This window comes from Gastrolobium bilobum, unplaced genomic scaffold (assembly GCF_033153095.1).
Source record: "Gastrolobium bilobum isolate Gb01-03AN ecotype WA unplaced genomic scaffold, APGP_CSIRO_Gbil_v1 utg136062, whole genome shotgun sequence".
In the NCBI taxonomy this organism is placed as follows: domain Eukaryota; kingdom Viridiplantae; phylum Streptophyta; class Magnoliopsida; order Fabales; family Fabaceae; genus Gastrolobium; species Gastrolobium bilobum.
This window is the reverse complement of record NW_026897212.1, coordinates 7,629-28,477: the sequence shown is the minus strand read 5'-3', so window position 1 is coordinate 28,477 and position 20,849 is coordinate 7,629. Positions and strand designations below refer to the sequence as shown.

The 20,849-nt window shown below is 35.3% G+C and overlaps 1 protein-coding gene across 1 annotated transcript; it reads right to left on the bottom strand.

Moving 5' to 3' along the window:
- Nucleotides 1-6,202: 6,202 nt before the first annotated feature.
- Nucleotides 6,203-18,259, bottom strand: LOC133304926 (histone acetyltransferase GCN5-like). The gene is made up of 13 exons (XM_061505012.1): nucleotides 17,705-18,259; nucleotides 17,393-17,457; nucleotides 16,435-16,515; nucleotides 15,561-15,632; nucleotides 14,901-15,069; nucleotides 13,826-13,869; nucleotides 13,407-13,506; nucleotides 10,470-10,538; nucleotides 10,100-10,148; nucleotides 8,906-9,006; nucleotides 8,664-8,757; nucleotides 8,033-8,174; nucleotides 6,203-7,941 (listed from the first exon to the last, which is right to left on the bottom strand). The coding sequence occupies exons 1-13, from the start codon at nucleotides 18,239-18,241 to the stop codon at nucleotides 7,854-7,856; spliced, it is 1,611 nt and encodes a 536-aa protein (XP_061360996.1). The 5' UTR covers nucleotides 18,242-18,259; the 3' UTR covers nucleotides 6,203-7,853.
- Between the last annotated feature and the right edge of the window lie 2,590 nt (nucleotides 18,260-20,849).

The following is a 20,849-nucleotide window of genomic DNA, read 5'->3' as shown; positions in this document are numbered from 1 at the left end:
AATCCGTTTCGTTGATTGACTATCCTTTTCAGCCATCTGCAACAAGTTATGAAAATAATATTTTGGACAAGAAAAATAAACATTAAATGTTGAAGACACAGATTAGGTGAAAAAAAAGATTACATAATACGAATATTAAAAAGATTACATAGTCGGGCGTTAATATAAAAATTTAGTACAACCACATAATTGTTCTGAATTCAAACTAAGTCAATACATGCAACAGGTTAGAAATGCGTAAATGACAGCAAAAAAGTCAATCAAGTTCTATTCCTCCACGTGTCAAACATCTGTTGTGCCAATTCATCCCTCCACCTTGTCAATGCATTTGATGACTCTACATGCGTTATCATTTCATGTCCTTCAAAGTTGTCTTCAGCCACTGCCGTGTCCATTGTATTATCCTCCAATGGGTCAATAGGCATTTCCTTCCTTATATGATTATGAAGCAAACAACATGCAATGATAATCCTGGTTTGGGTTTTGACCAGGTAAAAAGACTTAGACCTTACAATGGCCCAATGCCCCTTCAACAACCCAAAACATCTTTCAATCACATTCTTAGCAACTGAGTGTTTCATGTTAAAAAATTCTTGCAGTGTCGTTGGTTGTGCGCCATGTCTCCACTCACTAAGATGGTATCTTTGCCCTCTATAAGGTGTAAGGAAACCTTCCCCATTCATATAACCAGCATCGGCCAAATAATAGTAACCTACGACAAAATGACCACTTCGTGAGCTAACTCGTGAGTATAGAATGTACATAATGATATGTACATAAAGTTAGGCACGTCTTCAAATTCCCGTATTTACCTTTAGGTACCCTGAATCCATTTGGACGAGAGATAGCGTTTCTGAGAACCTTTGAATATGCTGCTGAACCCTCCCATACGGGAAAAACATAAATAAATTGACAATCCTGCGAACAAACACCCAAGACGTTCGTCGCAATGTCACCCTTCCTAGTGCGGTATCTTGGCTTATCAGCTTGTAGGGGATTCACCTTGATGTCCCATCCAGAGCTCCGAGACAATTCTAAAAAACAACGACAGCCAATTAGAAGACAAGTCATATATATTTGACAACTGATATTGTAAATTACACATCAAGAAATTTGTCCTTTGAAACTCATACCTTGAACCACCTCCATTTGTCATCAGTTGAGTTTTGAAGAACGGGTTCATGGTGTTTAAGTAGTACACTGTGACACCTTAACACAGCCTGCAACACCTTGCTGAATTCTCTACTAATTGTTTCACCTGACCTCATAAACTGTCTTTTAATTATCCGATTTTTAATGTCATAAGCCAATATGTGAAGGAAGATTGCAACTTGCTCTTCTACCCCCATGTGCCTTGACGGTTGAAGCATCCCAACAGTTTTCAATAAGTCACACAAATTATGAAAGCATCTCATATCCATCCTTGTATTCTCAATACAAGCGGTGTCAGTAATATACATTATTCTATGCAGATTAATTTCCCTGGTAGAAACCCTACTGCAAAAATCCCACTTAACTTTCCTCCTTGATCTTTTCCTTCTTTCCATATCAGCTAATAAAAGACCATAACTTCTCACTAATAACATAGTGAGATGATTCAAAGATTGCAAATGACAAATGATAACAATAATGACACTCAACTCCATTGCTTTGGTCATTGCCTCAATCTAACACAACAATATTAAAGTAATTAACATTAATCCAACAATGATGAACGAAGAAAAAGTATAAGAACACAATGAATAATACAAGAATTAGAGGGCAAAAGGTTCTAAACCTCCTTAATTCACACGAGTGTAGGGTAGTATTAAACTCTAGGATGGTTAATAATGATACAGAAACTCCACCTAGATATCATCAATTTCAACAACTTCAACTTCAGGGTTCATTCAAACCATGGGCAGATTGGAGGCAACAAACAAATGCGTTCACACCTAAGGCAAATTTAAATCAGAGTCAACAAGTCTGATTATTTGGGAAATTAAATAGTTAGAAGTTTTTTTCAATACCATAATGTCTAACAATTTATGATATTTCCTCAACTGTCAATACTGGAGGGGTCTAAATTCACCACAACCCGTACACAATATTTCATCGAAATTTAATAAAAAAGGCTTTGATGTTCAACTGTAATCTTCTAATGCTGCTTTTAACATAACTGTCAAGATAGTGTCATGGTTGTGTTGTGCAGGGTCGAAGTCTATCCTTATCTGTGAAACACAGACACGTGTTTTTTTAGAAAAAATGCGTGTCCGACACGTGTCGGACACGGACACGTTCGGACACGCGTTCGACACGCGGTTGACTTTTTGGGACACGTTGACTAGTGGGACACGCGAGTTTGACCGAATCCGACACGTAGTCAACGTATGTGGACACGTTTTGAAATTTTTTTTTTGTAAAAAAGAAATAAAATTACAACAAGGGTTTAAAGAAGAAACTTCAGATCTTCAATATTCCCCAATGGATTTGATTTCTGAATCAGCAAACAACAGTAACAGCTACGATTATGAGATCCTTGTTGTATCATCTCAACCACCAATCTCACCACAGCCTCATCTTCATCTTCATCTTCAGCGAACAACAACACACCAAGCCATTACGAGAACCAAAAGAGGCGAGATTGGAACACTTTCTGCCAGTATCTGAGGAACCATATACCACCACTTTCTATGGCCTTATGCAGTGGTGCTCATGTGCTTGAATTTCTTTTTCTGCCTCAAACTTCAATAGACTCACTCTGGTAAATTTCTTTCTCTTTGTAATCTGTTTTACCCGTTGAGTTTAAAATCTAAATGAAGTTGGAATTTTTTCTTATTGAAAAGCGATGGTACCTAAGAACAAGGGACATGCGTCTACGACCCATTGGAACTCTGCACACCAATTTTAGGATTTCCACTGCACTAGGTCGACGTGGCAAATCAGGATTTGTCAACTCTGATTTCCTTATCTAATCCTCCTTAGCAATTGGGGGGTAATAATGTAATATTATATTCAAAAATGAGTTTCTATTTGAAATAAAACAACATTATATTTATTTTAAATTTTACTTAATTGCAGTTACGATATATTTTAAAATAAATAACAACGAGTACATACTTATTTTATCATTTTTTAAAAAATATTTTTTTTTTCTGAAAAATAAAGCATTAAATGTAAATTATATTATATATATTAAAAATTATTTAATATCAAAACGTGTCCCAACGTGTCAAAATTTAGCATTTTTTAGAATTAACGTGTCGGAGTGTCGTGTCGTGTCCTATCTCGTGTCCCGTGTCCGTGTCCGTGCATCATAGATCCTTATACAACAAATGGGATAGCAAAAGAGTTGCTGACTATCTTAACATTTGGGTTAGACCACACAACAATGACCTCTTACATTTGTAGTCCACTAGCTAGACCATGTAAGTGTACTGCTAGCACCATGGATGGTGGCTGTCTTGAAGCACATCAGTGGGGGACAAATATGCCCCACAGACTAATGATTAGTCCCACACCATAATGGCCATTATTTGTTTCCGAACCACTACACCAATATATAACACTTCCATTTGTTATATATCCTTGACCACAGGCACAAACACATGGGTTTGCCAATATAAATATTTCACCTTCTTCCAAATAAGTATTAAAGCTGTATAAATGGTCTTCCACAGGTACGTCATTCCAAACACATACCTTTCTCTGTTTTATATGTATAAAATGTAACTCAATGCCTTATTAGTTCCAATTGGATATACTATTTATTATTTTTTGGTCTCACGAAGGAGTGCCTTCACAAATCTCTAACCAAGACAACCAACAGACCAGAGGGTTCTTGTACATTTACAAAGGTGGCACAGGAAACCATAGAAAGAAAGAGTTACACCTTACGGTGGACGTGGTAAAAGAAATCCATTTCACGCTTAATGGTTGCACTGGATATCGACAACTATAACTTCAAATGTTGAAAACAATGGCAACACACACATAGACATTGGAACAGTAGCAACCCATTGACAACAACACAGGAGTATCACAAAACTTACATTTCTAAAAAAATAATATTTCCATCCACAACCCAAATATGGACAAAAAAACATATTTAATTATCAGATGATAAAATCATTGTACCAAAATTGGAAGTGTCATTCTTTTACCTCAGTTATCTCACTTGCGAGTCCTTTGTGGAGAAAGCAAACAAATACCTCAGCACCTTCCACCGCTCCTACTTCGGAACATGAAAGAAGGGATCAGTGAGCAAACCAATAAAACAAGTCAGTCAAAAATGACAACCTATGGGTTTCCAATATTTCAGAACCACTAAACCCACCTTCAACAAAATGCAAAATGCACATGCAAAAGCAAATCTCATAAAAAGGCCAACACAAATACCGACATCCTCATTCACATGCAAAGTAGAAGCTTCTTCCTCCTCAACTAGGACAACAGAAAATTGAGGGAGAAATTGCACAACCACAAACTGCCTTTCTCCTTTTTTCGCGGAACGTACACTCCACCTTATAGCATGTCAATCCCCTATCTTCTCAGGTCGTACAAAAGTGGGGTTATTTTGGTCTTCTTTTTCGCATTCACTTCCCCGGACAACAGTGAATTCCATATTTTCGATAGACAACTTCTCTCATCAGCCGTACATTATATCACACATAAAAGCAAAATACGGGACAACGATTTATCTGGAAAACTTCCGCTTTATCTGCAACCAAACATAGCAAACCCAAGTTGCCGATCTCCCTATCCCATGTAAACAAAAATTATCCGACTTGTTACTTAAAGTGATCAAATGTACAGCACTACTGCTAACTCGTCCTTTGTCTTTTTTGTTTTTTTTTTATCGGAAGCAATCTTATTCGAGGAGGGATATTCTTACTACTCAAATTTTCCAGTACCAACTTACTACCCATCTAATCATCATTGGATCAAAGAGAAAGAATGTTAAAAAGTTTTTGAAGAGAGAGAAAATGTTAATCCAATAGTGATTAGATAGGTAGTAAGTTGGTAGTGAAAAATTTGAGTAGTAAGAATATCTCTCCTCATCTTATTCACCGGAATTATGGAACCAGAAATATTTATATAATTATAAAACTAACTTTTTAAAATAAAAAAAGGTTTGCATTCACAGTGACTTCAAATCTTTGAAATTAAACATATACTTTCACGTGAAAAGGTATCTCATAATCCCGTGTGTATCTCTGTTTTCATGATCCCATTTATTTGATATTTTTTTTTTGGGTACAAATTTATTTGATATCTATCAACATACAGATAGACACAATATTTTATTTTTTTGGTAACAATGATAGACACAATATTTCAAAATAACACAACATATTCCGTTTTTTTTTTTTTTTTGTACTGTATTTGATTAGTTTAAGTGGCCTTATTGGACTTTTCATTAGATTCTTCTATTTTTTTAGCATTGGATTGATTTCGATTCTTTGAAGTAGAGAGAAAAAGTTATTTTCAATAATAAAGACCTCTTAGTGAACAAGATACGATAAGAATAGATTAAATAAAGAAGTTAAATAAAAGTAGAAATAAAAAATCTGATCACGATTTATTTACATTATATTATGTGTGTGATGTGCACCAAGTCAACAATTTAATAAGAATATTATCATATCCAGTTTTTAAGATAATTCATAGAGTGTAATGATTTGAGAATATTATTTTGAATATTAAATTAATTACTGTCAAGCTTTTGTATATTTTATTCATAAAAGTTTAAGGCTTTTGAAAAGGTATAAAATGAACAAAACCGTTGAAGTGAAATATACTTTTATTTTATTTTTTTGTTATAAAAACATACTTTTATTTTATTTGTTTATAACTTTAGAATAAAAAATTGAAACATCAACAATAATAATAAAAAAATAGTCGAGTTTGTTAAAATGAAAATAAACTCAAAATTTGATATAATAAAAACACTTTACTAATTTTTTTTCAAAATTATATTAAAAAATGACATCTTGTGTAATTTTTAAAATAATTTAAGTATTAGATGAAAAGCAGCTTAAAAAGGACAATACAAAACTCTAATGTTTATTAACCATTAACTTAAGTCTATAGTTCAAAAAAAAGGAAAAAAATTTCATCCTCTTCATTTTTCAAGCTCTACAAAACGCGTATCAAACATTATAGTTCCACTTGCAATTCTAACTCAACAACTGAAAACAAAAGAATAAAGAATTAACCTCTATTTTCTTTCTTGTTTGAATTTACCTGTTTACCAGTCAATACATGAGATGGTGGACCCAACATATGTATCTAAATCCAATTTAATCTAAGATCTAACATAAATAACTGCCAAGTAATAATCATTTGTAAAATCAACATGTTGTGGAAGCAAAGAACATTTTTGAATATGCTAAAGTTACAGAAGCTGCCAAAGAGGTCAATCACCCTCTGATAACCTTTTTTTAGACTCTTCTGTGCAAAAGAACTTTTCAAGAAGAAGGGGGCAGGCGGGCTCCATGTACAAAAAAAAAGAAAAAGGTCGCCAAAAAGGAATGAATTTATGAGAGCAGCATACCAAATTCTTAAAGCATGTCTGCAACTGCAGTTATCATAGGTTTTAGTCTGTTCTTGGCCTATTTGGACCATTTTTATTGCTGCTGTATAAAGGTAATAGCCACCGGGATCCATGTTTCCTTTTCCCATAACACCGCCAATAAAGTATGAAAAATGACAGTATTATACCAAGGGGAATAGCCCATCTGTTTCAATCAACAAAATAACCATATATCAATATCTCAATATTCCATAAAATCTCACTATTCTCATAATGAGTAAGTTAGTGACTTGTAGGGCTGTGCAAAATAATCGAACTGAATTATATTTTTCTGAACCAGTTTTGAGAAGCGAACCAGTTGAACCAAAAAAACTAGTTAAGAAAACTGATTCGAAACTAGTTTGTATATCCGAATTGGTTCTGAACCAATGCCCACAAGTCAACCGGTTCAGTTGGATTCGGTTGACTTGTTGGCATTGTTTAGAGAAAATAAAGCAACAGGTCATATTCAGAAATTTTGAATGAGAAGGAACAAACAGAAAAAATATAAATCTAAATTGAAAACAAAAAATGAACTGCAGGTCTGAATCTTGATAGAAAGAAAGGAAAATGAAGAACATTAGCAAGTTTCTAATTATGCAATTAATGCTTTCAATAAGTTATTATGTGTATTAGATGAAGCAAAGGGCAGAAATGCATCCCCAGCCGCAAAAAGTCATAAAACCACACAATTACACTTATCTAGCTTATATCAAAATGGATATTAAAAGCAACTAAAGAAAAGGTTTTAACTTATATCAGATACTTGAATTTGGTTGGAAGTATGAAAGAAAAATGGTCAAATTACCTGTCAAGATCCAGGATTGGGCTGTGTAAAGAACCTTGGCCAATTCAACCCAAAAGCTTAAGCTATTGGGTGAGGCTACATTAAAGATTTTATATATCTCAACACACTCCCTCACACGAGAGCCCACTGGACTTAAAGGGTGGACGATGCACAGGCCCACCTACCTATGCGAAGAAAGAAATTCCACTAGAAAGAAAGTGGGGGGCGGTGAGGATCGAACCCGGTACACCGAGGCTCTGATACCATGTAAAGAACCTTGGGATACACTACCCCAAAAGCTAGCTCAAAGGGTAAGAGTACCCAAAGCCTTATAAACTCCACATTAGTTGCTTATACAACCAATGTGGGACTATATATCTCAACAGGCTGTAAACAAGAGTTTCCCAAGTTGCAACTATAAAATGCCAAACTGGGTTATAGTAAAGTGACTCTGCTGACCAAAACATCCTTGTGTAGGTCTCCAGAAATATAAAAAGTAGCCATGCTCCAATTTCAAGCAAAAAGAACTTTATAATAAAGTGGCCAATCATTACCATGACCAGGGAGAAGGCCACCAACCAATTGAAAGTGAGCTTCAAGCCTGCATAAAAATCCATGGATGTAAGAAACATCACAGATGATATAAAGGGCAAGGAAAGGAAAAGAGTAAATGGGAGGTTGAGGCAGCATGCCTTGTAGAACATTTGTAATAAATGGTTTCTGGAGAATTATAAGTGCGTGCATTCGCAAACATTCTTCTGACATCCGCAAGAAACATCTCAAATGTGACATAATATTGCTCTGACTCCACCCTCTTAGTCATTGTCTTCAAATCTGCGCTCACATTAATTTTAATGGGTGTTATGTATTAAACTTCTAGGTTGGTACGTGAACTTAAGCTATCAGTAACAAAAATGAATGTGTGTGTGCGAAACTAGGATTGTGACCATACTATATAAGAAGCAAGTGCAAAAGATACAAGAAGCTCAAAAATGAGACGTCAAAAATAAATACCAGGGGAGGAAATCATAGGAAAGAATGCAAATTAATAAAGGGTCCTTTTTTTGCTGATGCAGTGGCAGAAAAGGATTCTCTGCCTCAGTGAAAAAAAAGGACCCGCTAGTTTTTTTTTTTAAATAAAATTTAGCAGGATCCGACATTGTGTTCTGATAAAAAAAAAAGATTTATGTCTGTGGCAAACAACTATTTCTGCAGCAACGGCAGAAATAGTTTTGCCATTAAAAAAAGCAACATTAAACTAAAGCTGTTACCGTGCTTATAGAAACAGGTAAATTTAACATGAAATATACGGATACTTCTTACCCACTGGATCTTTGATGATGTCATAATAATCAGGAACATCCCGTGCATCAACTGGTTCCTTGAACGGCCAAGCATCAGCATGATCGTGCATTGACTGCTTAAAAGATAAATCCGGTTTCAAGAATTAATTTGCTATGAATAAGGATCTACTTATTATTGCTCTTGTGGAATTTGCAGCGTTTTCAATTATGATACTGAAAATTAAATGAATAAAATCAGTGAAGAACATATCAGCAACTTGCCTTTAGAAGGGAACGCATAAACGCGGTCAAACTGTCAGTGGAACCACTTACAGTTCTGAATCGTGAATGACCCCACTGATCAGGAGTCCATCCAGCCTCTCCTGTTATTGCATTCAACCATTCATATAAACATTAACCAGGAAATTCACAAAATTACAAGACAAAATATGCAAAAAATAAATCACCTCACTCATAAGGACATTATGGGTCAACTTTTGGACAACATCCCAGTTAATAAACAAATCTATTATGCTACGTGTTGAGATATATAAAATCATTAATGTAGCCTCACCCAGTAGCTTAAGCTTTTGGGTTCAATTGGTTCTTTACATGGTATCAGAGCCTCGCCGCCCCCCACTTTCTCTTGTGGACTTTCTTAGCACAGGTAGGCTGGGCCTGTTGCATCTTCCACTCTTCAAGCCCAATGGGCTCTCGTGTGAGGGGGCGTGCTGAGATATATAGTCCCACATTGGTTGTATAAGCAACTAATGTGGAGTTTATAAGGCTTTGGGCACTCTCACCCTTTGAGCTAGCTTTTGGGGTGGTGTATCCCAAGGTTCTTTACACTATGTTTGGATGGGAGGGAAGGAGGGAGCAGGGAGAGGAACAGTGACCTAATCCTTGTTTGGAAGACTTTTAAGGAGGAAGATGGAGCGGAAGGGGATGCATTCTCCCCATCCTTACCCCTCGAATTTGTGGGATTTGTGGGCTAGCATGGAGGCATGGTTTATTTTAAATTAAATAACAGGAAATAACCTTCCTCTAATTTCAGCTCCCCAAAACAAAGAGAGTTCCCCCTCCTTTACTTAAGATCAAAACAAGAAAAAGTAACTCTCCCTCCCTCCCTTCCCTTTGCTCAAGAACTTCTAAACATAGCATTAGTTTGTTATATCATAAATCACAGGAGAACAGATCTAGAAATGCAAAAACAATTACTATAACAATTAACAACACTGAAACTATGAGCAACATATGAGACCAATAAAAAGTTAAATAGTGAGATGCCCTCAGCATTAAGCAGCAAAAAGGTTAGATGCCATGCACAAGGTCTTGAATGGGAGGTGGACATCTCATCATACAAGGAAAAGTTAACAAACCTAAAAAAGATAAAAAATAATTGACACAAGGCACGCTATGTAAAAACTAAAATATATTGGTAAGTTGTTAAACTGAGATCGGAAATTAAGTACTTACTCAAACCAGGGATGTCCTCAATAATTTTTTTGGGAATACCAGCTTCTTTCTGCATATTGTGTTGATCAGGAGGGGAAAAAGTTAATATTCCATACGCTCTCTAATCTTACTGATACATGAAAAAGAAGCAAAATGCAACTTTGGCTAAAATAATAGATGATCCTCTCCCCTACGCCCAAGCCCTACACATTGTCAAGAAAGTTGGCATACATGCATTGCACATGGTATAAGTGCAGTGCAAATATGCCAAATGCAATCTGCATTGAGCAGATAATACAATCGTAATTCAACAAAAATCACTTAATATAGGAAAAACTTCAAATGCTATACATGAATGATCGAAACATACAAAATGAAGAATGCCTTATACCTTCTGAAAATCAATTCCAGTATAAACAATGTGACAGTTTGACAGCTCTCTGATCTTTTCATCAATTGCCTACCATTATAACCAACAATAATTAAAATATGTTAAAAATTATGAAAATTAAAAATAAATAAGGCGGTCAGAAGCAACACATCAGACAGAAATAAAATAATGCATGCAAATATATATAAATGGCTGAAAATACAATCCAAAAATCTGTTCCCTTTTTTATTTTTATTGATTGGCTGTGTTGAGCTTTAGAATTAGCCTAGTCGGGACAAGGTAAAACCTAGTTATCATCATGTCTTAATTTTCACAAAAAGTCCAGCCTAACATGTCGACAAATTTCCAGATGATGGTTTTCACCTGATTTTCTCTCCAAAATTTAGATATGAGATGTAAAGTTCTGCCTGCCACTTGTTTTTGCGGGAGAAAAACCCTCTATATTGACTAACAGAGAATTACAAAGAGCATTTCCAAAAGAAATTAGAATTTAGCAATTATAAACTAAACTAAACTAAATAATGAAATTCCAATTCTACATATTAGAGATTCACTTACTGTTTAGTTTTTACCATTACTAGTTTATTGTTGCTGCTGTATTTTTACTGTGACTTAGTGTAATAATATGTTCTTGACTGTAGTAGGTTATCTACCCCTAGTTAGTTCAGACCTATGGTTAGATTGTAACCAAATTCTGTTGTATAGTTAAGTTTAGTTTAATTGCTGAGTCATACTTCCACTACTCTACATAAAGTGTATGTGGCTTTACATCAGTGTAACATCAATTCATTTTACATACAAAGATATTTTCTGATCTTCTCTCTCTCTCTTCTTCCTTCACCATTCAAGGCTTCTTCACAGAAACATTTAGGGCATCAGAGCCCTCGTTCTGATGGCCTGAACCATATCACCACCATAATATCTTTCGCATCAAAGTCTAGCAACAGTAGTAAGCTCTATTAAACCCTAGATCTGTTAAAGAAACTTCAATGGAACCAAAACCTTCATAAACCCGCATCTATACACATCCATCGTTGGTATTTTGCAAATTGCAATATGCAACCATCATCAGGCCTGAAATCAGATATGCTGTAAATAAGGTCTGCCAGTTCATGTGTCAGCCATTGGAAGACTGTGAAGAGAATCCTGCACTATCTCAAAGGCATCAGCTCTTTTGGCCTAATGTTGCAATTTGCTAGCTCCTAGCAGCCTTTCTCCCTGACTGCCTTCAGTGATGCGAACTGGGAAGTGATCCAGATGATAGGAGGTCTACTTTTGTAGCTTGCATCTTCATTGGTTGTCAAATCCACTGCTGAAGCTGAATACCGTAGTGTGGCCCTTACCTGATCAGAACTTTTATGGATTAAGTCCCTTCGTCGTGAATTACAGCTTCATGTTTCCACTCTGCAAGTCTTTTATTACAATTTGAGTGCAATTGCTTTGTCTCACAACCCTGTTTTACATGTTCGCACGAAGCATATGGAGCTTGATCTCCATTTTGTCCGTGTAACATGTTATTGCCAAAGACATTATTGTTTCTCATGTCCCTCCTTTGGACCAGGTGGCTGACACACTTACAAAAGCTCTCTCCCCAGTCCGATTTCTGAATTACATCACAAACTTCAAGTCTTGGACTCTGCTTTATCGCCCCAATCCCCTTAGTTTGAGGGGGAGTATTAGAGATTCACATACTTTTTAGGTTTTATGATTATTAGCTTATTGTTACTGCTGTATTTTTACTGCGACTTAGCGTAATACTAAGTTCCTGACTGTAGTACAGTATCTACCCCTAGTTAGTTCAGATCTATGGTTAGATTTTAACCAAATTCTGTTGTATAGTTAGGTTTAGTTAGTTTGATTGTTGAGCATACTTCAACTACTCTAGATAAAGAGTACATGACTTTACATCGGTGTAACATCAATTCATTTTACATATAGAGATATTTTCTGATCTTCTTTCTCTCTGTCTCTTTCTCCTCTCTTCTTCTTCCTTCACCATTCATGGCTTCTTCACAGAAATCGTTTACTACAAAATCATGATTGCACTCCAGGTTACATTATTGCCTTTCAAGGGTGACAAATGAACTCCTAGTTCTAGAGTGACTAAATTGTTGAATCACGTATCGTGAATCGTATCGAATCATAAGATTCAAACACATAATGAAAAATCACTTAAATTTAAATAGCAAAATACATAAGTAACCAAATTTAAAACCAGTTATTTACTCATCAATCATCAAGACTAATGTTATCACTATCACTATCAGCAACTAGCACTAGTATAACTAATTCATCATCCTCTTCATTATCACTATCAAATTGGGATATTTTTAATTTGGATTTGGTTTGGGCATTGGGATTTTTGGAAATCCTTTAATAAGTGATTGACTTTCCAGATTCTCCATATTTTGAATCTCGCATTTCTTGGTCGTTTCCCTTTCCAAAATCAGACTGGATTTTGAACCCCTAATATTGATATGATTCGCAATACAAAACGTAATCATGCGATTCCGCAATTCAAGGAGCGATTCATGATCTACTCCGATTCACATTTGATCCGTATCGTTTTTGTTCTGTATCGAATCATATTGTGCGATACTAATGACAATGATTTCATCTGTCTTATGGGAGTGAATGAGTGGACACCTTGTCAGGCCCCATTTTATCATGGTTCCAGATGCAAAGTTTTTGACAACCCCCTTGCACACCTTTTGCAGTGAGCATGCATATGTGATTGAGAGGACAAGCTTATAACAAATGGGAAAAAATAAGGTCTGTTTTTGAAAAGAAAAACCCAATTTAAGTGAAACAGGTTAACTGAAAGAAATATCTTAAAACTTTAATAAGAAAGTTCATTAGTGTATCTTATCATAATCTAAGATAATCTCAAATAATGTAAAGTAAAACTAAAATATTAACAAGTAGAAATCATCTTACCTGCCTTTGACGACGGAACATAGGTGACAATTCAGTGTAAGGGAGCTTTGGATCAATCTTGCATTCCATGAGAATCCCCCCATCATAATCCTTTATATAACTGAAATGACAATTAATTGTAATGAATTCTCATAGACAATAAACAAAATAACAAAAATACAACTATGTAAATAAATAGTGAATGATGAAATTTTTATTCTATGGGATAAAAAATCAGAATTAAAATAAAAATCCCTGTAATTGGTATTTTGCAGCTCTACACTCCTAACAATCAAATATAAATTTAACAAAATCAAAGTATAAAAAATTTCATCTTTCTTAATAGACACTACATCTAAAAAAGAATCTTAAAATGAAGGACCTAGTGAGAAGTGCTGCTAATAGATTTAAGACAAGGAGATTGAGTATAAGTACCGCACCCTTGCCATCGATCTTTCTCCAAGTGAATCTCTTTTGTAAATCCCTGTAAAACACACTCAAACATCATTGCAATATCTAAAACAGTATCCAGTCCATTCAACAGAATGGCATTTTTACAGCAACAACCCCCCCCCCCCCCCCCAAAAAAAAAAAATACACAACAGAAAAGATTCCTATATCACTGCTACTCTACATTGGGACTATTCTATGCCAATCAGATTCCTGACAAACTTAAACAGGAAATAGACAAATCTTTGTAAAAGTTTTTCGGCAGGAAAACTAAAATTGACAGCCTCCTCCTATCAGCAAAAACATAGGTTCTCAGCAGATGACTTAACAACTATTATCTAGATTTGGGAGTGTGCCTACCAAAAAATATACGTTGGCCTTCATACTATGTAATGCTAGTTGGTAAAATTCAGATGTTCTTCTTTCATCTTTAACCAACCAAGCCAACAAGGACCACGTAGAAAACCTTCCTTGTCAGACAGAAAATGAGTTTTTTAACCCAAATTAGGCATTTTCTCTTATGTATTTTTCTCATTTATTTATTTTTATGTTCACTTTATTTTTATTGTATTTTTAATTTTTTTTCTATTTTTTTATTTTTTATTTTTATTCTTTCTTTTCAATCTTTTCTTACTTTTCATTTGGGTTCATTGGCCACCAACCCTAACTAATTTCAGATAAAGATATTGTTGATGATAAATCACATGGCTGCACCTTCCCTACTGGCACAATCCAAGAAGGATGAGCCAATGCAAGGGTGGCACAATCCATATTGCACCTACACGTTAGAAATACGGTTTTTTCCTGCCATGGAACTTGGGCAATCCATGTTATTCAAAATTGTTTAAAAAATGTATTATTTTTGTAATAAGTTCTTTGAATACATTTTGGTGACTTAACAACTATTATCTAGATTTGGGAGTGTGCCCCACTACCAACAAATGATAGAAAAATCCAAAAACTTGTTGAAAGCAACATATCTTTGTCACTACTGACCTTAGGTTTATCACACGAAAAAGAAATAAATGCCCAGATAATAAGGATCTTAAAAATCAATAACCAGACCTGTTTGATAAAATAGCCAACAGCATGATTGTCAGCATATGTGAGAAAATGTGTCAACCCATCTTTATCACGTGCATGCTGTTTTAAGTGATTCATCAATCTGGTACCATAACCTTTTACTTGCTCATCAGCTGTAATTGCACAAAAGGCTATCTCACCAAACTTCTGGCTATAAATCATAGAGCACATCAGTATCAGTAAATAAAACCATAGAACAGCCATGCAAGTTTAGTTTTTTTTTTTCCTTTTGAGGGAGGGAGGGAAATGATATCACTAAGTGGGCAAAAAAAAATAATAATGGGGCAAAACAAGGAAATACAATATCTATTTACAACTTAGGTCTTTTCTACAAAAATATACGTCCAACTTAATCCCAGATTATTCACTTAAATGGACCTTGAGGAGCATTTTCATCACTGCAACCAAAGTGCAAATTTGCATAGGACAATATAACAATAATAAAAACAGAGAGACAACAGTTCACCATTTTATAAGCTAATCTTTGATAACAAGTAATAACTATGTAAACCTTAAGTCTTCAGATATTAATACAGGAAAAATATCAAAGTAATGAAGCTAAAATAGAAAATTTCAGAGACAAAACATAATCAGAGACTGCTAGGATCTGAAGAAAAAGTAGATATGGAGACAAATTATTACCTTGCATATGGGCGATATGTAATGCCTCCAACAACATGATTACGCCTTATGACCATTACAGACTTATGACTCCTGCAAATTTAACATCAAGAGAATTTAAAATTATAAAGACAGTAAGATAAAACTCAAGGATGACAGGGAAAAACTTACTTATAAGAGCTTGTTTAGAATAAAGAAATCTATATTACAGTTTCAAACTCTTATTTAATGAATTAACTAGTTCACAAATCACTATGAACTGACCATGCTGGCAGACTAGAATTTGTATAAAAAAAATCTCAATATATCAAACAAGAGATACCTCCTAATGTAATATCAAACTTTAATCTTAAATAAAAGAACAAGAGATGATAGTCTAATGCCCTTCATTCTTATTCTCTGTTTCAAATTTGGTTGGTCACAAAGGAGGAAAGAACAGGTCATATATGGCAGTAAAATGATTTGGGAAACCATAAAAGCAAGGGGCCACCCCACCCCACCCCACACTTCATAGTTAACTTGAAACGTGTCTGTTCATATTTCTACATCTAAATTTTAGGATCTTAGTTGCAATGGAGAAAGAAAAAAGGGGGGAGGGGTCGGGGAATTATAATCAAATAAGTTTTCCAGTTGTTACTATATCCAAATGTAAAAACTTTCCATTCCAAACTAGAAACGAGTTAATCAAATCTATATTTAATGAACAAAAATTGTAAGACATGCTTGTTTGGGATTCTGTTGGGCAATCCAAAATAATTCTCCTACATAACCTTGGAGTTATTTTTGCTTTTGGATGGAGAATTAATTCTCACCAGATCCAAAACATACACAGATTTATTTCAGCACCATATGAGTAAGAAATTACGCTGGGTACGTAAAATATTGTTGGCATTACCTATCCATAACAAGTTGGACAATGTACTCCTTGGGCATATTTGGAAGTTGCTTACCAAATATATTCTTCAATCCTATCAACCTAAGGAACAACAAAGTCAACAATGCAACTCGTTATCAGTAATGATCATTTTGCTAATTATAAAAATACTGAGTTTTTTACAAAAATAAAATACTGATTTTTTGAACACAAAAAAATTGCCAACTGAATTTCATCCAGCCAGTTCCTGTGGGTAATGCATAACTTATATGGAGGGACAGATGCAAAGGGGAGGGGGGCGAGCAGGTGCCTTGACCTAATAGTTTTTCATGTTAAATGTATATACTCTTGCACCAATTTGTAATTGGCCTCCTACTCTATTTTGAAATTTTTAAGTAGTCATTAGGTTAATCTGAATGTATGCTATAGATTATTTGGTCTACTAGCTCAACAAACAAATAAATAAACAATTTTTTGTTGAAAGAGACACACACAGATTAAGTGCATTATGTTCAACGTTGATAGATGTGGATAAATTTATTTTTTAAACTACCAAACTTTTATTTTAATATCATAACTTTTAAACAATTATTTTGATATTCAAAATATATATTGGCATCACATTGGTCCTCTATTTATTAGCAACGAAATGGCCCCTCAATGTCAATGAAGACCATCAAAGTGGTCCTTCAAGTTCCACTAAATTGATCTTTCAATGGACTAGAATAATTATATTAGTTGCCATTTGGGAACCAATTTGATATCTCCTATAAAAGGTGGACAAATTTAATATCAATTACATCTTTAAAATACAAAAATATATTTTTACTCTAACTTTAATAATTAGCCCCCTCACTAGTTAATTTTTGGATCCCCCTGCTTAAATGAAGTATAAATACTTTATTTGCGGAAATGCTAACAAGGAGATGAGTAATGCAGGCAGGGCCACGTAAATGTCAAAGACGAGAGGAATATATACCAAATCATATGTTCATCAATGCCATCATTCGAACAGCATACGAATTTGAGCCTTCCTGCTTCCTCCTGAAAAATTTTCAGATGACCACATCGTCGTCACAACCATGAACCATGAAGACCAATCACCTCAAAATAGTTCGTAATTATTTATTTATTAAAATTTAAACCAAGAGACGAGAAAAAGGGAAAAGCCAAATGTGAAAACTAGTATGTTACATTGTGAGTTTTAAAACAATTTTCAAACATAATTTACAAATAATTATTCATATATTTTTTTTATGAAATTCATGAATGAGGCTAAAGGGGTTGTTACCTCTTTCCTGAGACTCTCTTCCCTAGCGCTGTAAGCACCACTAGTTTGTAAATTATCAGTGAATATCTTAGTTGCGTCCTCCTTAACCACGATGCCGGGGACGGAGCTGCCGGTGGCGGCGGCGCCGACGGCACCAGCCCCGGCGGGTGCGGCGTCTTTGGCGCCATCGGAATTCTCGATCTTAACGTTGGAATTATCGGTCTTGAGCTTGGTGTTGCGTGGCGCGGAGGGAGGGTTGCTGAGCCTTGCAGCGGTGAAGGTGCGCATGGAGGAATCGTTGTCGTTGTCGTTGTCGTAGTCGTCCTCGGAGTCGGAGTCGGCGCCGCGGGCGGAGACGCTCTCGAGGTCGTCATTGGAGGTGAGGGCGCCGTCGCGCGTGTCGGCGGAGAAGGAAGAAGGGGGAAAGGGAGGCGCGTGGTCATCAGACGCGAGCTTGCGCTTGCGGATGGAAGAGGTGGCGGAGGCGGAAGCGGAGTGGGAAGGTGAAGGGGACTGAGAGCTGCGGGAACGGAGGGTTCCTCCGCCGTGCGTCTCCATTTAATTACAGTTAGGGCGTGTTTCGTATCAGACTTTATTTAGTTTCCTTGGAAAGCATTCTAGGGAGTAGTACGGGTGAAACTGGGCCGGGCCGGCCTATAGGGGCCTACAGTTCGATCTACGTCAGGTCAGACATGACCTAGTATATTTCGTAAAATAAGTCGGGTTTGAGCTTTGAAAAAGCTTGTTTAATAAAAAGTCGTAGGCTCACTTTCACAAGGTTTGGCCTATAAGCCTACAGGTCAGCCTATATTGTATTATTTATTTTAAATAAAATAAAATATAATAAGTATAACTTGAAGAAAAAACAAAAGATATAAATTTAATCAATTACAATTATTTATAACTTAATTATATTCGATTATATTTTAACAAAAATCGGACTTTATTTCTTATGTAGGATGAACCAACATCTCAGTATGTTAGATTATTTATATGAATATATTAAAAGATTTTTGGGAGATGTTATACTTATTACAAGCATCATGATGTTTTGTTGGATTCATGTAGTTATTTTAATATACATAGTATGAATTTGTTAGTTGGATTTAATGAAATATATGTTATTTAGTTTGAGCATTTTGCTTTTGAAATTGACTTAAATGCAGATTGTATGATATTTGTTGTGATTTATGATTCTGTTTGGACGTTGAAATTATGATTTTTGGTTTAGAAACAGAATTTGAGTATTTTATAAAGTTGATTCATGGTTCTGCTTGAAAGTTAAAAATTAACAGGCTAACGGGCTAGGCAAACCATTTGTTTTTTTATAAACGGGTCAAGTCAGGCTAACAGTTAGACTCGTACTAGGCTTGAGCCAGGCCAAATTGAATTTTTTTTTACGTAGGCTTGAGCTTTTCGGGGCAAAGCTTGGCCCAGCCCATTTTCACCCTTAATAGGGAGAATAACAATACCATGCTTGGTATAAAAAACATCAAACTTTTCCAGATAATTTTTTTTCCAGAAAATAGTTTGTGTGTACTTTTATGTATTGTTGGTATCATTGGAATGCTATAGATTAGATAGAATTTTTTGTTGCGAGTCAAAGTTAAAAGTAACCCACCAATGAATAGACCATTTCATTTGTATGATTATTACCCTTTGGTTTATACAATTTCTAAACAAATAGTGTCAAGTGGGGTTATTTTGGTAAATAATCTCATAATCCAACTAATATTCCATAACTAACCAAACACAAACTCAGTAAAATTAATTTCATTTTTTCGGAAAAATAGGAGTCTACAAAACAGCTTTTTAGTAACATTCCAGTAAAATTTATTCCCTGCTACATTCCAGTAATAATTATTTCTCAGACAAACAAAAATTTATCCTCTACCAAACGCCCTTAGGGGCCGTTTGGTACGCAGATTATTTTTTGGTTACTGGGGAACTAATTTCGTCGGAATGTGGTTGGAAATAATTTATTCTGGAAAATTTATAAAAATGTGTTTGGTTGACCAAAATTTTACTCGGAATATTTTGATAAGTTTACTGAGTTGATGTTTGGTTGATTGTGTAATAGTAGTAGGAAAGGGGGGTTATTTTACAAAAATAACCCCACCTTTACTTTTTCGTTCAAATTTAATATTACACAATATTCACCTCAGATAACATGGGAAGTGGGTGGTCTGTAATTCATTGATACTTGAGAGTGCTTCAAATCAACGGTTTCTTCCTCACGCATGAGCTCTCTCATCAGCATCTGAATGACTGGTAATGCATATGGGAGACGTTGTGAAGACATTGTTGTGGGCTTCGTTGACGGAGACAGAGATCTGCACACAAAGACTCCGAAGTTTGTCCTTATGTTCGAGTTGAGTTTAGAAGTTGTCCGGTGTTGGAGACAAGCTTGTATATCTGTCGGTAAGGACGAAAAACCTTGTTGTCCACTCTATTTTTTTATTTTTATTTTTTTGCTTCCAATTTGCATGTTCGAGGTTTGTGAGGAGATATAGCAACATCTTGGGTACATACTTTCAAGTGAAACTCATGAAAATAGATAACCTCTAGTTATGCATGTTTGGTTGTTGAAACTTTAAATCGTGGAAGGTACTGGAAAAAAATTATAAATTTGGTACTCTTTATCCGTGGTTTTTAAAAAATTGAATGAACAATACATGGTAGGGGTGAGGGAAAAATGTCCTACGACTTCCTCATTGTGTAGGACAAGATTGCGAATGTATATGGTTTTTTTTTTAAGAAGTAGTTGTATGTGGACTTACATATTTTTGTGTTATTGTTGTTGTAGGGAAACATTAATTGTTTAGGGTGTGATAGCCTCTTTTGTTGAAGGACAGATGGGTGGAGATGAGGTTGGTAAGTGGGGGCATGAAAGTGTTTATTCTGGCCCTTCGTCATCTTCATCGTCATCGAGGGTGACAAAGTGTGGGTGTGGTAAGAGGGCTGTTTTGCATAGGTCTCAGACACCAAGAAATCCAGGTAGGAAGTTCCTTGGGTGCCCAAACTTCTCAACAAATGAGAAGTGCAACTTCTTTGAGTGGGTTGATGAACCGACGTGCGTCAATTGCATTAAGAAGGACACGTTGTTAAAGCTTTTGGATGTGTTGTTAATTACTCAAAGTTTAGTACTAGGGTTTGTATTATATAA